The sequence below is a fragment of the Kryptolebias marmoratus genome, linkage group LG23 (genome assembly GCF_001649575.2).
Source record: "Kryptolebias marmoratus isolate JLee-2015 linkage group LG23, ASM164957v2, whole genome shotgun sequence".
Taxonomy (NCBI): Eukaryota; Metazoa; Chordata; class Actinopteri; order Cyprinodontiformes; family Rivulidae; genus Kryptolebias; species Kryptolebias marmoratus.
The window spans coordinates 16,653,361-16,673,614 of record NC_051452.1 but is presented as its reverse complement, the minus strand read 5'-3'; the positions used below and the strand labels follow the sequence as shown (position 1 = coordinate 16,673,614).

General features: G+C 38.5%; 1 protein-coding gene across 4 annotated transcripts in view; it reads left to right on the top strand.

Moving 5' to 3' along the window:
• LOC108228452 (calcipressin-1) overlaps positions 1-11,168 on the top strand; it is a 21,438-nt gene extending 10,270 nt beyond the window's left edge. For 3 of the 4 annotated variants that reach the window (XM_037973903.1, XM_037973901.1, XM_037973902.1), the window contains exons 3-5: positions 6,312-6,485; positions 7,039-7,198; positions 8,281-11,168. In XM_037973903.1, coding sequence (XP_037829831.1) covers positions 6,312-6,485; positions 7,039-7,198; positions 8,281-8,465 — 519 coding nt within the window. In that variant the 3' untranslated portion in view covers positions 8,466-11,168. The remainder of the gene's footprint in view (positions 1-6,311; positions 6,486-7,038; positions 7,199-8,280) is intronic. The other variant, XM_037973904.1, reaches the window with a different exon arrangement.
• The last annotated feature ends 9,086 nt before the right edge of the window (positions 11,169-20,254 follow it).

The following is a 20,254-nucleotide window of genomic DNA, read 5'->3' as shown; positions in this document are numbered from 1 at the left end:
AATTAGAATCAATTAAAGACACGGATGGTAGTGAAAAATTAGGTGGAATCGCCCTTTAGCTATTCGACGCTACAATTTGATGCCAACTTCAGCGTCGTAACAGACTGCTGGTGTAGTTATGTCTTACTGATAAGTCTTGTTCAAATGAGCACTCTGACAATCTGAGGTCAGACTAATTCTACAGCTTGGATCTGTCTCATCCCTGGGATGTTCTGCTTGATGTTTGTTACCTCCATCAGGGAGGTAATGTTTTCCATATGTTTTTTTAATGAAATTTTCAGGAACTGTCAAACATGCTACAAGGAACAACTGATTAAATTTTGGTAGCGATCTGGTCAAATGTCAAAGTCAAGGTCACAGTTGATCCTGTGCTCTACCTCTGCAAGTGAATAACTTAGGAATGTCAAACTGCACAACTGGACACCTCATGAGTCACGGATGATGACTACTGATTTCAAGGTCAAGGGTCATGGTCACATGTGACTCCTTTGTTAAAGGTGAAAAGAAATAAAATATAAAATGTTTTTCCCTTAGTTAAACACTATCCTAAAACACTCTAGTGCTCCATTTCTCAGATTTAAGATGTTAATGACTTGTTTTTAGAGATTTTGTGTCAAAATCCAGAAGTTAGGTGATTGTGTGGGCGGAGTTACCTCCTTGGTTGGTGACGTAGAGAGGTCATGGCCAGCTCTGGCAGACAGCTGTAGGACACTGGGAGGTTACTGTCATTGTTTATCAGTAAAAATGGAAGCATAAAAAGAAGCAAGTTTTGTTTACAAGAATACTGGTTTGAAAACATGCCTTTCTTCAGACAGCAGGTGGTGGTGGCTGTTATATTGAAGGTTTATATTTCAGGTGGTCTTCTTCAAAACGTCTACAAAAGGTTGTAATTTTCACCAGGAGCTAAACTAACTAAATCCATCAAACTTTCTTGTCTTTTGGGAAGCTGAAGAATAAAACAGCTGTTGGTGTTTTTGGATGGTTTACACAATTAATTGCGACTCACTGAACCATTTCACCTCTACACCATCCGTATTTGCTATTTATTGCCTTGTTGGCATTCTTGTGTTTGGAACTCAATACGTGATTATTGAAAATGCCAAAGAGACCCTAGTAATTTTTTCAATCTTTTATCATTAATTTTAAATTAGTGTAATGTTTTAAAATGAGAGACTCTGAAAACAAGCAACTTTTATGACTTTCTTTTGATTTATGTTATCTTCAAATCTCTTTTCATTTCACCTTTAAAACCTTGTCTATACTCCAGCAGGTCACCCTTTTGTTGCCTCCACCAAGGAGTGGAGTAATGAACAGATCTTGATAAAATTTTCAGGACATGTTAGTGTTGTCACAAAAAAACCCTCAACTCATTAAATTTTGATTGTGATCCAGTTCCAGTTTCAGGGTTTCTCCAGAAATAAGGCTAAGCCTTGTGGTAGGTGGCCGATCGCCGGCCGATTGCTGACTGATCGTGATTTAGTAAAAAAAAAAAAAGATTAAAGTTGACAGGAAAGTTGAAAATATGGCTATTTATTATGTGATATTGTAAGATAGTAACTTCAGTTTTACAAAAAGGCACTTTTGAAATACTTTTTTAAACAAAAATACAATTAAAATAATAATTACTAATTGATTGCACCTAATTTGCATCCTAATTTAAGTTACATTTACAAATAAACTAAATTAACATCATTGAAAAAGTGCAAACAAGGCACCAACACACACCTCACATCTAGGCCAATGAATAACAACAGAAACAGTGACAACCATCTGCTCTCTTTTTTGTTTTACCATATTTCCACTAGTTATGTAGCGTGTTGCCCCCTGTCTTTTCGGAGAATACTGCGCCGACGTAAGCGCCAAGTATAAATGCCTCCACCGCTCGCTCAGGTCTCCACACACCGGGCGCCGCAGAGACCAGAGCGACACTACAAAGTGCGACTATAATGAGCCCTGAGGCCGAGCCACCTCCAGCTACCACTGGAGTTAGCATGTCGTTGGAGCAGCCTTCTGAGAGCCACAGCAATAAACGTTGAACGAGCGGGTTTAACCAAAAATGCTTATCTAACATTTATGTTAATTTAATTTATTTGTAAATGTGACTTAAATTAGGATTCAAATTAGGTGCAAACAATTAGTATTTATTTTAATTGTATTTTTGTTTAAAAAAGTATTTCAAAAGTGCCTTTTTGTAAAACTGTAGTTGTGTAAATAGTTGACACAAATATCTTGCAATATCACATAATAAATAGCCATATTTTCAACTTTCCTGTCAACTTTAATCTTTTTTTTTTTTTTTTTTTACTAAATCACGGTGGGCTGGTGATCGGCCGGCGAATGGCTACCTACCACTAGGCTTAGTCTCTTTTCTGGGGAAACCCTGGATACCATGTTGTTTTTAGAAAGAAGAGGCTTTCTTCTTTTCCAGATAAGACATGCTTGCTCAGTCTTTTTCTAATTGCCCTGTCATGACTTTCAACCTGCTAACTGAGGCCTGCCTGACATTGAGCTCATTTCTCTGAGCTTTGCACAGTTCGACCTTGGGTTGAATTTGCTGGATTGTTCTGGAAAGATTGCCAGCTGTCCTAAATGTGTTCCACTTGTGAATAATCTTTCTTTCTGTAGAACAATGGACTCCAAATGGTTTGGAAATTACCTTTGACCCATCATTGCTGATGTCTTTCCACTTTGGAATTGTGTTACACACACCTGTATTCTCCAGAGCAGAAAGAAACCCTGCTTTTATTGAGGTGGTCACCATGATGATGATCAGTTAATCAAGTATTATTCTGCAGCACTTCATATAAAGGTTTGTTTAGGTCATTTTTTTAAAAAAGCAGAGGGAGTTTGGTTCTGTAAACTATAAACTAATGTTTACATGTTTTGTGGCTGCATGTATGAAAATAAAAGAAAACGCAGCTAATGTTCACAGATATAAACAGATGTAAATATTAATTCATGGACTGTACAGGCTGTTTTTTCCTCCAACTACTTGAGCACGTCCCTCCACCTAAAGCTCTCAACTATTAATACCCCATGAAAACTTGTAATCGAAGTGCAAACTTTTCATTGGTACTACTTTCGTAACCCTCCACATTCTTTGTTTATCCATCAAGTTATGCTTTTTGGGTTATCATTTATGTATTTTATGTCTTATTTAACTGTCAGATGTCCTTCGATTCTTTCATTTATGCCTCTGCTTTAGCCATAGTATTTTCAAAAACTGAGATGTATTTGTTTTCTAATACTGGTTGCTAACTTGACAGCCAAGCTCTTGGTTTGTATGGAAAACAGTGACAAGTAAAATTCACATACACTATTTCTATGCCACAAAGGACTTCTTTTAATCACAGCAGAGAGCAGATTATTGTGTTAGGCATCTCAGGGATGATGTCATTATTTGCCAATTTTCCTCTTATTTCGTGCACACACACACTCATGCTTGCTCATTGTCCTTGTTGCACTTTGATTAGTCAGCTTTGGTCAGTAACAAAAAAAATGAAGTTGTCCCTCCCTCCCTTTCACATTTAACTGGCTGTCAAATGAATGAGACCAAAAGGAAGGGCGGGGGAAGGGATAATGCGTCATCGGCTGGCAGGGGCTCATTTGAATGGCTGTAGAGCAGAATGGGTGAGTGAGAGCTTAGAGGAAACTGGATGACATTTTCAGCTTTCCACACCCAGATCTGTGGAAAATTCCTCCAGTTTGCAGGCTGCTACAGATCCCTCTTTCTCGAAGACCAGGAGAGGCTGCACTGGGGAGCTCAAACAAAAACCTTTAAACCTTTTAACCTTGAATTCTGGGTTGCCAGCATGTAGACAGACTGTGTTGCCAAGTGAAGCTTATTATGTTTCGTATTGTGTCTCTGGGAGGACAAAAGAAGAAAAGCACTACTGAATCCAAAGAAGAGAAGACTCAGGTGTGACAGCAGTTTTAGAACCAGACCTGTTTCACTTTTAAAGCATCTTTCTGTTTGGCTGGGAAAGGCAACGCTCCTTCAGCCCCCCAGACTTCCACCTTCACCCTCATCGTTCTTCACACCCTTGAAGAGTGTCTCAGCATCTTGTTGGGCCTTGACCTCGGCTATCAGGCGGAAAAGATTTTGTCTTCCTAGATCACTAGTTATGCACATCAAGACCACTAAGTGTAACCGCTTCTGCTTGGTAGCCTCAGTGACCAGTCTGGATGTATTTCACCGACACGAGGCAAAGGTAAATAAATAAATTAGTTCATTGATTTTATTCATTTATTGATCTTGAAACAGGACAACAAGCCTAGATATCCATCCAGAATAATAAAGTACTTGCATTACTGCATTGAAATACTGTTCTGTACTATCCTGTTATTTTTTTTTCTGTATGTCGTTATGAGTTTTGTATTAAAACATGTAAATTGTATCTCGCTTAAACTTTGTAGAGGGAGAGAGACAGACAGACAGACACTCAGTCAGTCAGTGTCCGTCCATCTCTCAAGTCCATCACAGGGGCACATAGAGACAAATGTCATTCACACTTAAGGACAATTTTAAGTTACCAATTAACCTAACATGCATGTTTTGGGTCTGTGGGAGGAAACCAGAGAAACTCAGAGTAAATCCTCGTGTGCACAGGGAGAATATGTAAACTCCACCCAGAAAGGGCCCCAGGCCGGGAGAAGATCCTGCAACCTTCTTGCTAGGAGGCAACAGCTTTAACTACTTGACTGAGAATGTACACCAGCAGCTTTAACTACTGGACCACTGTGCAACCCCAACATGCAAATTATACACCAAAATTAGCAAAATCTTGATTTTGCAAATTTCAGCACACCAGAAATAGTGTGCTGTGATTTTTGGTCGTGATACATTGCACAGCATAGATAAAATGAGTAAAAACTGCAAGAAAAAAAATGGAGATAAATGAGATTCTGGTGAAACAGATGGGGAAACGCAACCCTTTTTGGAGGTCTGTAGCTCAGACTTACTTCACATTAGAACCATTATTCAGGTTAAGAGTCACAGAAAGTTGGACATTACAACTCTTAACTGGCATTTTGATATTTTTTGCCATTTTTACACAATTACAGTTGATGTTTTATGGCTTTCACATATTTTTTAAGACTGTTTAAGTGACTGTTACTAAATTGTGAATTGCCTAAAATTTTCTGATAATCTTTTACAAACAAACTCTTCTGTCTCGTTGCTGACTTACGGTTTTCGTTTGAATTCCCCCAGAATCCAGGGTTCATACCCAAACTTCCATAGACTTTAGTTATATTTTAGCTAAAATATTCAATTCAAAACTGGAGTCTTTTAAACTTGTCAAATTTATCTTGCATAAAACACTGTGTCTTCTGTCACTCACAGTTCAAGAGGTTTTAAGATCAGACTTATAGTTTTCACATGACGATTATTTGAACCTCAACTGTTAAGTCTGCGTTCTGTCTGCCTGTCATTAACTGGGCAATCAGGGAGTAAGAGGCACAGGTGTGTGGTTACCATGGTGACTATAGTGCGCCTCTGGCAGTAGCTTTTAACATTTCTTTTGATCTTGGTTCTCTTTTCACTTCCTATACAGTTTGTACATCAAAATGTAGCCAGTTTTTATTACATTCTTACAAAGTTGTATTGATTGATCCTACAAAATATTTTCAGAAATCCTCTCGTTTATTGGGATTCATTATAAAATTGTCAATTTTTAACATTTTTATACAGTTTTGGTTAATCATGTACCAATAAAACTTGGATGGATGCCTAAAGTGTCTCTTTTTCTGCTCTATAGACTGCAGGACAGAGCTGCTCTTGGTGTATTGTGAAAATGATAAAACTACCTACTAATGAAGCTAGTTGATAATGATTTAAGCTTGTGTTTTGCACCTTGCAGTCATTGAGTCGAACATGAACTCCTCTGCTGAAGCTTGGACAAACAGAACAAAGATCGCAAACACAGCATCTATTCTACAACAGAATAGCTCTGTTCAAAGCTTTTTGAATGGAACTATTATATAGTTTGGAAATCAACCGTATCATGTTTTTATGAGATGGCTTCAGACATAAAAACCTCCACTCTCAATGAATGACTAAGACTTGAGTTAAAATAGTGTCAAACCTGGAGGTATTTATTAAAAAAGCATTCTGTTCTTGACCATATTCCACTGTAGTGCTTCTGAGCTCTCAAACACCCCCTTGGGGACACATGTCAAATAGGTTAAAAGACCTATTTAACAAGAAAGATCATGCCGCTTTCATGTCCTAGATTGCTGCTATAATTTCTCTTTCCTGCAGTTCTCAATGCCTTCTCCACCACTTTTTTCTTTTCCCGTCTTTCTTTCAGACTAACTTTGAGTCGCTGTTTCGTTCCTTTGACCCTGAGGTGCAGTTCCACTACTTCCGGTCTTTCCGGCGGGTAAGGATCAGCTTCAGTGATGCTCTGGCTGCTGCTGAGGCGAGACTCAGGCTACACAAGACTGACTTTAACGGGAAAGAAATGAGACTCTATTTTGCCCAGGTAGTGTTAATATTTTTTTCTTCTGCTGGGGTTGTAATTTATCTACCTCTTTTGTCTGATGTTGAATGTCATGACCAGGACAAAATAAACCACCTCAATCTTTACTGATGTTACTTTGCAATGAATACCAAATTGCCATTGGGCGAAACACAGCATGAACCTTTTTTTACAAGGAAACATTTTTCTTAGTCTAACTTGAGTAGTAATAGTATCCAACAAAATAAAAATATTTAACTGTAAACTCCTAAGCACTCTATAGAAACACATCAGCCTAGGCAACATTTTGAATCAGGAAAGTATGAAATCAAACAAAAACCATGCTGGTCAGATGCATAGTGCTATGGGCAGTAGCCGAAGGCGGGAGCCCTGGCACTCTGACCCTAGCTTACTAAAGCTGGCTCTTGAGTGAATGAAAAGTGAATTTTATTTATTTATTTTTAAAAATATTGTCCAGATATTAATGACAAGAACACTACTGAAAGTTACTTTCTGTGATCAGTCTTTTCTCTGTTTAGTTGTCACCCAGTTTAAAATCTGCTGTCCTGTTCTCCAGTCTGTCCACATCGGAAGCCCTCGTCTGGAGCCTCCCAAGCCAGAGAAACAATTCCTTATCTCTCCTCCTGCCTCTCCTCCTGTTGGCTGGGAGCAGTCCAACGATGCCACACCAGTTATCAATTACGACCTGCTGTGTGCCATCTCCAAACTAGGGCCAGGTACAAATCACTCAGAGTGGAGTTTTCATCTTCTTTAAAACAACTTACTTCATTTCTCAACTTGAAGTTGATTCAACTGGTGTTCTGTAAAATCTATTATTTATTTGTTGTCATTTTTTTTTTTTTTACTTTTTATTCAGTGTTTCCAGTACAGATCACATCTTGTCACACTGTTTAAAAGACAAAACAAAAGCTAAAGCCAGCATCTCACTGGGCTGCAACTAGTTTGTGACTTGTTAAACAACTGTATTCACAAGGGAAGTCTCCCAAACGTCTCAAAACAACTGCAAGGGTTTTCAGTTTCTTTGCATGAGTCACAGAGGCTTAAATTTGTAAAAAGTTAAAAAGGGAGGAGGAGGTTGGCAACAAAATAATGTGCACGGCCTAGAATTCAGTTTTGCAAGCTGTGCACAGAAACATTGGCTGCGATTTTCATAAATTGGCTGTGCAAAACGTGGATGCATGGCTTGCTGGTCGCAAACACTCAGGATTCAGAGAGACTGCAGCGAAAAATTTGCCCATTTTATTTTACAAAAGGAAAAACTGTGCCTAATTCTCACTCAAATTCACACATGAAACGTGTGAGAAATTAGTTTTCCTTAAACAGTAAATGACTTGCAGGCAGATTTTAAGCACCTTATTAAAGCTTTAAATGTTCTGTTGGACTGAATTTTTTTTTACTGTTTTAGTTTGTAATATTAATGAAAGCACAAAATAAAAAGACACTATTTAGGTGAAAAGATGTGTTTACGTCATAAAAATAAAAACAGAATTTTGGAAAATTAAAACCGATTCCACTACTTACTAATGCTACTGTGTTTTATGTTGTTAATGTGAACATTCCTGCCACCCAGTGGTGCAGCATGGGTATTAGCATTTTTGTTGAAAACCTGTGAACAGAAAGTTTTCTATGAATAAAAAAAAAATCATCTGGAAAAGTATGGACAGGTGGGGAGATTGTGTGAGTTCTAGAAATCTGATTAAATCCCCTAATCTAAAATGGAGTCTGTGTTACATTTTGTTTCTCAGCTTTAAAGTGAAACTTCCTGTATTTTGACTGCACTTCTCTGTGTGACCTTTAGGGGAAAAGTACGAGCTGCACACTGCCACCCCCACTACACCGAGTGTGGTTGTCCACGTGTGTGAGGATGAGCATGGCGACAGTTCAGCACCAGATGACAGTGACCACGATGAGAAGTCCCGCCCCCCGCGACCAAAGATCATCCAGACTCGACGCCCCGACTACACACCTGGAGTGGAGCAGTGAAATAATGAGGCAGCACGTCATGACAACCTGAGGTGTTTGGTCAGGAGAGATTCTGAGATGGTTTGAGTATTTTGTGAAGCCATCTGAGGATGCTGGGATGTCCCGTCGACAACAGAAACAGGAAACAAAGCACTGGATGATGTATTCATGTCGTGTGGAAAAACGCATCATGTAAACTACCTACTGGAAGAAACAGATAATATTTAATGTTTGTGATCTTGAGGTTTTGAGAGTAATATTAATATGTAAATGTAAAAGCTAAAATTTTAATTCCAGTGCTCATCCAAAAAAAAAAAACGATTTGTTTTTTGTGATACTTAGCAGAAAACTGACCAACTTTGGTGAGAAACTGGGTACGGTAAAACACATTCAGATGATTTGCTTTCTTTATTTTCCCACATGACATGAATGCACCATTAGTCAGATGACTCCTGTGTGAGTTGTCCTCATGAAGAGTTTGATGTTTAACACAGTCAGAAGGAAAACCTTTGAAATGTGTTGATGTTAGACATTATGATGCAACTGTTACTATTTGTGAAGGTGCTACATATGCAGATATGTAGAGGCTGATGAGCTCCATGCAAAACCCTGATGCTTTGCTTCATGCTGCTTGCTGCTCCGCAGTACTGCCTGATGAGTAAGCATCTACTGTGTTGTGCTTTTGCTAAAACATGAGAAAGGGGCACTCACTCTGTTATTTTTATTTTGGCCTCTAATAGTTCTGTTGTAAGGTTTTTTGTTTTTTTTGGTGAGGTTTTTTTGAGTTTGGGTTTGGAAAAAGCCATGAACTGTTTCTACATGACAAGGTCATGGGAAACAAAGTCCACCTGCTTTAAATTTTAGTGTTTACCATATCATAACTAAATAAAAAATTATCTCGTCTCTACCAGTTTCTAAAATTATTCAAATCTAACCTCAAGTGCACAAAGGTGGAAGACATCAGCAATTACCTTAGAGAAGCAACGATTGATGCCCATCAATTTGAGAGAGCTTCTAAACTATTTGGAGTACACCAATCTACAGAGAGAAAGTTTATTCACAAGTGGAAAACATTTAAGACAGCTGTCAGTCTTCCCAGGAGTGGACATCCCAGCAAATTCTCCCAGAGGTCAGACCATGCAATGCTCAGAGAAATGAGCTCCATCTCAACCTCTACTGGCCTCAGTTAGCAGGTTCAAGGTCATGATAGGAGAATTGATAAAAATAAACTGAACCAGGATGGCTTGTTTGGAAGGGTTGCAGCACAAAGTCTCTTCACTCTAAAAAGAACATGGCAGCACAACTTAAGTTTGGAAGGTTATCTGAATGAACCAGAAGACCTCTGGAACAATGGCCTTTGGACACATGAGACCAACAGGGTTTGAACAGGTGCTTGGATTCTTTGAAAATGCTTGAATTTGTAAGTGATATTTTCAAGGTTTTAAAAGTCCTTTAATTTTGAAAAAAGTGCTAGAAATTGTAACCAAACTTGTTTTATCAGACAATACTGTCCAAACCTGCCAACTTGTAGGTATTTTGTGTAGCAGCGGACAAATATTGACTTCAGATTGTGTTTATATAATTTACTTAACTTATTGAAGTGTGAGTAGGCAGTGCTGAAGTGAACACCATCCAGCATATTGAACCAAATGAACCAATGAAAGAACTGGATTTGTTTCCAACTCCACTAAACACTAAAGAAGTTGTTAGATTTAACTGACATAAAAACACCAATGATTTGAGTTATTTAGCTTCAGTGCTAAGTGTCTCAGTAGATGGATACGAAGCTCAGCATGGAGACATTTAAAAACTGGAACATATATTTGGACACGCTATGGATTTTGCATCTATAGGCTACTAGACTTTAGAAACGTATGAAATTAAGTATGTGTAAATCATTATTGTGGTGCTGGGAAGTCTTAGAAAATCAATTTTGAAAGTGCTTGAATTTGGATTTGGAAACTGTGCAAGAACCCTGGACTGGAGTTGTTTATCCGTAATGTACAACAGCATGCAGCACCTTGCAGTTATTTAGTCAACCATGAACTCCTTTGTAGATCAAAGTATTCTGTACACTTAGTTTGGACCACACTGGGTCATGCTGAAACAGAACAATGATCCCAAACTAATCTACAACAGAACGGCTGAAAAAGAAAAGAATCAGTGTTGTAACAGTTCAAAGTCCAGACCTCAGCCTGATTGAAATGCTGTGGAGAGCTGAGCAGAAACCAACGTCCGAAAATCTCAATAAAGTAAAGCAAGACTGGAAAGACAAGTGGGCCAAAAGTCCTCCACAACCATGTGAAAGACTGATAATGTCGTACAGAAGACCATTGAGAGGTATTGCTGCTAAAAAGAGGTCCAACAAGCTGCTGCAACAGAGTGGACTTGGGCTATGTTTTTGTTTAATGGCATGGTGGAATCTGTTGTGTTTTTGTTCATCTTAGGTTAATTTGAATCAATTTAAAACCTGGTAAAGACCAGATTATTTTTATGGCCATAAAAAGACAAAGTGAAACTGATGAATGCCCAGTCCCAGCATTTTTCAGCTACACAAATATAACTTCTTTTTCCAGAAAGAAAATACCTAGAGGGACTTGTCTCTTTCAAGTTGTTTGTGGGTTATGTAGTACTGTGTCAGCAACGTATTTGAGCAGATGTCTGTGTACAAAAACAAACTAACAAAAAAAAAAACTAAATTTGAATGATTTTATTTTAACCACCGACTCAGGGCTCAGGTAAGTATGTTCTTTTCTGTTGTGTGAAGCCAGTGTTTTTACGAATGTTCTTTGTATCCTGTGTCCTCATCTGTTTAGAATTGTCAACAAAAAGCATTTATTTGCACAGACATTAACTGTGGGCGTGCCAGCTTACGCAATCTTGTACACTTAGTTTTTTCATTTAAGGCTTTTTTAAAAATATGTAAAATGGTGGTGTTGTCTCCTTCAACAAAATATAGAATACACTTAATGGCTTGAAAAATATTTAGATGCTTTAGCAATTTGTGATGGGTCAGTGAGTGCTGCTGTTTGCAGCATTCTCTCATTTCTACATGTTGTAAAATGTGCTGGCTAATTGGAAGAGTTTGCTCCATCATTTATTATCACCACCAATATAGTTTATTAGTGCTTGTGTTTGAGCTGCCTAATAGCATTAATGGCTGAGTTTTTTGTCTTCAGGCTGTTGGCACAATGTTTGGTGTTAGAAGCAGCACTGTGAGCCTTCACATTAACTGACATGTCCACATCATACTTTTAGAGTTTGCAGAAAGCTCCAAGTGTCTTTTGATTTTCATGTTCAAGTGAATTTATAAACAAAAAATCAAAAAAATTACTGTAAGTGACTTACCATTAAATAAATAATTGAACTTTAAAATAAAGTGTGTCTTTATCATTTAAATTTTTATAATTACTATTATTGGTTGTAACAGGAGACCTTTGCAAAAAGTAAGTGGAAAAAAAAGGAATCAGGGCCTCGTTTGCAGTAATGAGGGCGTTACTCAGGTCTGTCCTGGTGAAGAAGGATCTGAGCCAAAAGGCAGCTCTTGAGTTACTACTCTATCTACATTCCTCACCTATAGTCATTTGTGACCAAAAGAATGGGCTAAATCTGAAGAAGCCATTACTTTTAGAAAATAAAAATAAAAGTCTTTTGATGCACAATCTCATGTGACCTTGCAATATATCACATAATCTGTTAGCGTTTGAAACGTGTGTTGTTAATGACTGTCAGATACCACCACACCAAATTTTAGCTCAGTCGCTGTAAAATTCACTGAGGTATGGCCATTTTTGTGTAAGTGAATGTTGATTTGCTGTGGTGGTCATCTTAAATCAGATTGACTTATTCAATCAATACTTTCTGAAAGTTTCTTTAAAATCTGTTCAGAGATTCATGAGATATTTTGGTAAAGGTACAGAACAGAAAACTCAGTGCTTAGATGGACCAAGATCATGAAAAACAACTGAAGAGACTTGATGCTGAAGTTGGATTTATAAAGTATTACATTTGGAGTTGAAAACATATGCACACATCACTTTTTAGTTTTATACTCAGTAGAATTATTTAAAACATGATTTTTTTTTCATTTATTAATTTTCATTTGAATGTTAAGTAATATTTTACCAGAAAATAGTATGTTCTGTTAAATTATTACTTAACATTCAAATGAAAATTCAATTAAAGTTTTGAGTTCTAAGGCAACAAAATAAAAAGAATACTAAGGGTAGGTTTGAATACTTTTTCAGCCCACTGTATTTCTAGTTTTTAACTCGTTAATGTTGTCTGTAAGACTACCACTCTATGCCATTAGTTTAGTACACATGATGCAGTTTATCAGTTCACCAGCAGAGAGAGACAAATGATCTCCATTTGTCAAATTTCTTTAAAGGTTTAACTCTAAATCTAATTCTAACAAAAGAAAACAGCAAAGCCATAGGCATTTTACGAAAGTTAAATCTGAAATCTTTATAAATTGAAAGTCTAGCATTCCTTAAAGGAATGCCTATCGCCTGCCGCTTTTCATGCCATACTTTTAAATTAAGATCATCTTATGTTGAGAAATGGCAGTTTTAGCTGTATTGGTTAAACTTTGAAAATAACTCTATGATAATAATCCTTTCTCATGCAATGCTGTGAGATGTCACACTTAGAGTGTGTGACTATGTACAGGGTGGGCCATTTATATGGATACACCTCAATAAAATGGGAATGGTTGGTGATATTAACTTCCTGTTTGTGGCACATTAGTATATGAGAGGGGGTAAACTTTTCAAGATGGGTGGTGACCGTGGCGGCCATTCTGAAGTCGGCCATTTTGGATCCAACTTTTGTTTTTTCCATGGGAAGGAATAGGGTCATGTTACACATCAAACTTATTGGGAATTTCACATGAAAAACAATGGTGTGCTTGGTCTTAACGTAACTTTTATTCTTTCATGAGTTGTTTACAAGTTTCTCACAATGTGTTTCTAAAATGTGTTCAAAGTGCTGCCCATTGTGTTGGATTGTCAATCCAACCAGTGGCAGCTGGTGGAGTTTTCTCCAGGGGGGGCTATAAATCCAAAATAGACATATACCAAAGGTTTTGGTATATACATAGATTACATAAATTAGAACATAAATACATAAATTAAAACAACAAAAGCAACATTATAATGTACATATGCATAAGTATTTCCTGAACACCAATACTTACAAAGACGGAGGTCTCTCAAGGCACAAGCCTGTAGGACACATTTAGCGTTTATAAGATCTGTTTTCTCCCTTATTTTTCAAAACTTTACCGGAGAAAATACGCCAAAGTTTTTTTTATGGTGGGAGCACTCACTACGTCATGTATTCTTAACGTACAAGATCAGATGTCTCACTCTGATTAGAATTCAAAACCAAACATTCTAACAGATTTTAACATACATTTTCTTAAACTAATTATTAACTGTGAACTTATTTATTACCTTTTGCATGTAACTTAGTCACGTAATGAACTTATTGCTGTCTTTGAATAAAAGGCAGCACACCCGCGGCTCGACTTTTCAATCAGGCGAACTTTATGACAGACGGATGTGACGTCAGCCTCTATGGCGGGAGGGTGGTGAAATGTAAACACAGCTGCATTCAGGGCGCAGGAGAGGTGCGCCCTGAACGGTCCTATCTCTTGTACTGAAGAGGAGCTACTGCGCATGTACAACTTTTAACGAGAGTCTATGGAGAAAGATTTTTGCGCCCCGGGGCGGAAATACGTCACCAATCAGTGCAACGTCGAAGAACGAAACAACTTTATCATTATCATTAACTATAAAATATTTATCTTACACAACTAAAAATATATATCGAAATATTTTAATGTACTATTTATTCAAGGTAATTTGAGTGGTGGGGCGGCGCCCTAGCGCCCTCTATTGGCCAGCCGCCACTGAATCCAACCCTCTTCTCCCACTTCCACTTCCTGGAAAGTGGATTGGTCGTCATGGGCCAGTTGAATGCCCCCCCCCAAGGTCTCCCAATCTGACCCCCTTAGACTTTTATCTTTGGGGTCATCTCAAAGCAATTGTCTATGCTGTGAAGATACAAGATGTGCAGCAACTGAAACTACGGATACTGGAAGCCTGTGCTAGCATTTCTCCTGCTGTGTTGCTATCAGTGTTTGAAGAGTGGGAGAGTATACAAACGGATAACTGGACAGCACATGGGAGTGACAATGAACCAATTCTGACTGGTTATCCTCATGTCTTGTCTCTCATGTTCCTTCCAAACTGGATTTTGTCCGTTTTTGTTATTTAGTTTTTGTTGCTACCACATCAGCCTTTTGTTATTGTTAATTTCTGAGACTGTCTGGATTTGGGTTCAAACCATCCACACCACTACTGTAACAGAACCAACCAGTTAGTGAGTGAGGAAGAAGACCAGCTTTTAAAGACAGAGGGTGATTGCAAACTGAACACAGGTGACTGATTACAAACAAGGGACAGGTGTGGGTGGTTGAGGCAGACTGATGGGAACTACTGAGCGAGAGTGAGTGATGTGAGCATGTTTTTATTAGTTACAGGAAATATGTGAGTCAAAGAAGATTACTGAGTATGGAAATAGGTGTTATTAGCGAACTGAAATTTGAAAGTGTGGTTGCTCAGTTGAATAGTAATGAAGGTAAAGGAAAGATATTTCGTTTTTTGAAAAATACTGGTCTCATTCAGAGAATGTGAGGAAAGGAAGTGAGTAGTAAAATCCAAGAGGTGGCAGTAGCGCAACATTGATGGATGCAAGCTGCTAAAGAAGAAGAAGAAGAACGAAAAAGAAGAAGTAGAAGTGAGTGATGTACAAGGAACACAGGGAGCAGAACAACAAATGAAAATATATTAAAACTGGGGAATAAACTAAATACAGGGAGCACAAGGAACATGAAACAAAAACCCTAATACAAAAGAAACTTAAAGAATAACTCAAACAAAACTCAAATCCTGACAGTATTTGGCCCACAGACCTTGAGATTGTCACATGGTGTAGCTGTTTCAGCAGGTAAAGTATTTGTATTAAAATGTTATTTAAATTTTCTTTAACAATTTTTGTAAATTTGAACACACAAACGCCTCTACCATGCAACACAAAGATCAAAGTATATGGAAAATAAAATGACATAATTAAAAATAAAAAAAATGAATAAATCCGATCCATGCAAAGTGTACTCTCAATGCCAGGGAATAACATGAGAGTAGATCAACTCAGAGCTGAGACTGAGCAATACTGGAGATTCATATGGGAGAAGGAGGCATCACACAATGATAATGCCCCATGGCTTCAGGATCTACGATCTGAACACACCAACATCCCAGAGCAAGAACCAGTAACTATAATAGTGGCAGACATCCAAGACTCAGGTCAGAGTCTCAGGAATAAAAAGCTGGACTGGGGCCTGACATGATCCACACCTACTCACTGATCCACCTCACTAGGATAGGCAGTAAAGACATTGGTATGTAATTTGGACTTGATAAGTGCAGCTGAATGGTGTCCAAGAGAGGCAAGGTAATCGCAAGTGAAGGGGTTGAACTACCTGAAGGCAACATTGCAGATGTCGAGGACAGCTACAAGCACCTTGGAATCCTGCAGACAAATGACATCCAGGATGAGGTCGCAAGGAAGTCAGACACAACCAAGTACCTACAAAGAATAAAGCAAGTCCTGAAGAGCCAGCTGATGGTAAGAACAAAGTCCAAGCCATCAACACATATGTGGTGCCAGTCATCAGATACCCCGCTGGTATAATAACCTGGCCAAAGGAGGTGATAAAAGTTACTGACTTCAAGACACGAAAGCTCCTCACAAAGCACGGAGGGTTTCAATCTAAGTCCAGCACCCTAATACTGTACACTAAGCGAAATAAGGGGGGCAGAGGACTAGTGAGCATCAGAGCCATTATATAGGATGAAACAACCAAGATCCTGAAGTACATCAAGAAGAAAGCCCACGGTGATGATCTGCTAAATGAATGTCTCAGGCAGCAGAAACCCAATGTGGAAGAGGAGAAAGAAGAACCATCAGGGAAAGATAAGCCCCTGCACGGCATGTACCACCAGCACATTGAGGAAGTGGCTGATATCAACAAATTCTACCAGTGGCTAGAGAGAGTGAACTTAAGGACAGCACAGAGGCATTGATCATAGCAGGACAAGAGCTGGCCCTCAGCAAAAGAGGAATAGAGGCCACCCAGATAGCAAAATATGAGTGAATCAATGTTAAAATATAGTTAGGCAGAAATATTGAATCCATGTTGAAGCCTGACATTTAAATTATACTAAAAGTGGTTGGTGACTTACATGTTGAATCAATGTTAGGTTTTCAATCATAACTGATATTATATCAAAATTGATTCAACCATCATGTAAATGGTAATCGAAATTTACATTTGTGTTGATTTTATATTGAATCAAAGTTAAGGAATCAATATTGATTCATATACATTTGACATTAAAATATTACACTTTTCTAAAGCCATTTACTATGTGAAGTCCATTAGAAAAGTTTAGTTTTTCACCAATGAGTTTCTGCTGATAGGTCTACATCAGGGCTAGGCAATCCTGGTCCTTGAGGGCCACTATCCTGCATGTTTTACTTGTTTCCCTACTCCAACACACCTGATTCAGTGGTTAAATTACCTCTTTATGTTCTGCAGAAACCTGTTAATGACAGGGCGGCAGTGGCTCAGGAGGTAAGGGTTCATCCTGTAACTGGAGGATTGCTGGTTCAAGCCCCCATTTCGTCAGTCACAGCGTTGTGTCCTTGGAGAAGACACTTCACCCACCTTGCCTACTGGTGGCAGTGTGATGGCAGCCTCCCTTCTGTCAATCTGCCCCAGGGCAGCTGTGGCTACAATGTAGCTTACCGCCATCAGTGTGTGAATAGGTGAATGATTGTCGTGTGAAGCACTTTGGGGTCCTTGGACTAGATAAAGTGCTATACAAGTGCAAGCCATTTACCATTTACTCATTGATTCAAATCAAGACTGCATAAGTGCTTAGAATAGAATTAAATTCCAGGGGACAGTCGGAAGGAAGCAGGTTGCAAACAAGCAAGCAGCAAACTGAGCGATGAAATGCGGAAGGGGTTGTGTGGTTGGGACATATGTAACCCACATAAAATGGTGATGCCTCTTTAAGAAACAGAGGTCAGGGAAGCTAGGTAGTCTACCTAGCCAATAGGAAGTTTAATTTCCACCGTGGTTAAACCAATCAGAATGCGGATTGTCGCTGTAGGTCCCGCCCTTCCTCCCTGTGTTTGCAGCATTATGTGTGAGAGATCCGACATGAGGAGGAGATTGCAACGTGAAAGTCTGTGCTGGATACAAACTTGAAACTTTTGCTGATAAAATTGCTGTTTTCATACAACTTTTAAGCTGGAAACAGTGAATGCCCCACGTGTCCGGACTGAGAGCACCATATTGTTGTCCAAAACGTGTCGCATGGAGATCGGTCAGGTTTTTTTTTTTGAATACTGGATCGTTCCTGAAGTGGATTCCTCCTGTGAGTTTGATGGCGAGCCTTCCCACCTGGACTTAGAAAAAGAACTGGATTCCTTCTTTCCCATTTGGAGTTCTGCTACACCCTGCGGTGTGGTAGGCCTGTGTTCTCATGTGAACGGTGTTGAGCTGAACCTGAGTTGGAACTGAAATTAATCAATCTGTGTCTATTGCAATTTAGAGTTCAGATTATAGGCCAAGAACTATTGTTATCATTGTATGTATTTTATTGTGTGTAATTTTATTTTCATAATTGTGTGTCCTGTGCAACTGTTGTAAATTTTATGGTTGTTTCACTAAAGCCGGTTGTTCTTTACATTCATCCAACTGTCTTCGTGTGTCACTCAAACACCCCACTGAGCTCCCATAGCCGAACCTGTTGGCCCATTATTCTAAAATATATAATACTCTTCTCTACTGTGTTACACACACCAAACAGAAAGCGACCTCTGTCCAGAAGAGTGCAGTTCTAGGAGCAGTTAAGATACTGTGTGTAGAACCCTCAAGCTCCCAGGTCTCTGGTAGAGGACACAAGCGTGGAGTGAAAGTATATATATGGTGAATCAGTAGTCTTCTTTTAGGTTGTTTAAAGATATTTGATCAAAACAGATGTAGTTTTGTGTTTTGTCTGAACTTTGAAATGCTTTGATTTTTTCAGTTTAGTCTTACTTTTTTTTGTTTTAATAAGTCTATTATTATTTTTGGTGTCTCAGTAACAGTAAATATTATTTTCAATTCAATTCAATTTAATTCAGTTCAAAGATACTTTATTAATCTCAAAGGGAAATTAAATGTTGTAGCTCATTATCCTGATTTTGTTAAAGAGTTGTTATAGATGCTGATGGCTGTGGGCAGGAAGGAGCTCTTGTAGCTGTCTGTCCTGATGTGTTCTCAGTCCTGGTGTCCTCAAAGAGCCCCTCCAAGTAAGCCTTGCTGGCCTCCTGCGGAGCCATGATGGTCGAGCTCTGGAAGTTCAGGTCGGTCTTGAAGTCCTGAGCAATCTCTTGGACCAGGTGCTGGAAGGGCAGCTTCCGGATGAGCAGCTCAGTGGACTTCTGGTAGTGGTTGATGTCCCTAAGAGCCATGGTACCGGGCCTGTAGCAGTGAGGCTTTTTCACTCCGCCGGCCAGGGAGCATTGCTGGCAGCTTTGGTGGCGAGCTTCTTCCTGGAAACTTTACCTCTGGTGGATTTACAAGTGGTCTGCTTGCTTTTGGTCATGACTGGACTTCAGGGTTCTTCACGTTTAACATTTGTTGTTATGGTTACGTATCATAACAAAATGTCCAAAAGTAAAAAGGCTTCAGTAAAAATCCTTCCAGCTGCAAAGCATCTGATACCAGAGGAAGTAATCATCCAAAAAAGTGATTTACATCAAGAAAAAGAAGAGGAATAAAGTTTTCAAAAGCAGTATCTCAGAATGAGTCCAACAGAGCTACTCCAACATGCAGCCACCTTGAGCGGTGCAATTCTAGAATTTTACACATATTTATGCTTTCTTGGTTTTTTTTTATGAATAAAAAGGTGCAGAAGAATGCCAAGTATTGAAATGTTATGACACAATAAATCGAAATAAAAAGAACAAGGGCTCTGAGTACTTCCTGAAATCATTTTGTAATCAGAGTTGTTGCAACTGTCAGTCAAATGAACGTGAAAAGCCACAGCTCACACAACAACCCAGAGAGCCTATCTGCTGCAGAAGTGGAGGTTTTGACAGGCTCTTGTTCTGTTCTGATGACTGATTAAATCAAATGCTGCTGTACAGCACCACACAGATCTGAGCTATGTGACCTATATGTAACTCAGGTTACATTATACGTTAAAAAAAACAACTTTTGTTCTTATTGTTTAGTTTTTTTAGTGATTAGTTCTAGATCACTAAAACTAATATAATTAGGCTCCCTGAGATAGAAAAACACGAAAAGAAGTGAAAAAATTAAGAATTGCATCAGTTACTTGAAAGTGCTCATTTCTGCATTTTCAGACCGAGAAAACCTTTTTTGACACTTTCTTTTCAAACTTGCCAAACAAACATTTTATTGTTGTAGATCACTAAAACTAATATATTTAGGCTCCCTGAGATAGAAAAACACTAAAAGAACTGAAGATTTTAGGAATTGCATCAGTTACTTCAAAGTGTCCATTTCATTATTTTCAGGCCGAGAGAAAGCTTTTTTTGACACTTTTTCAAACTTGCCAAACAAACATTTTTTTGTTGTAGATCACTAAAACTAATATATTTAGGCTTCCTGAGATAGAAAAACACTAAAAGAAGTGAAAATATTAAGAATTGCATCAGTT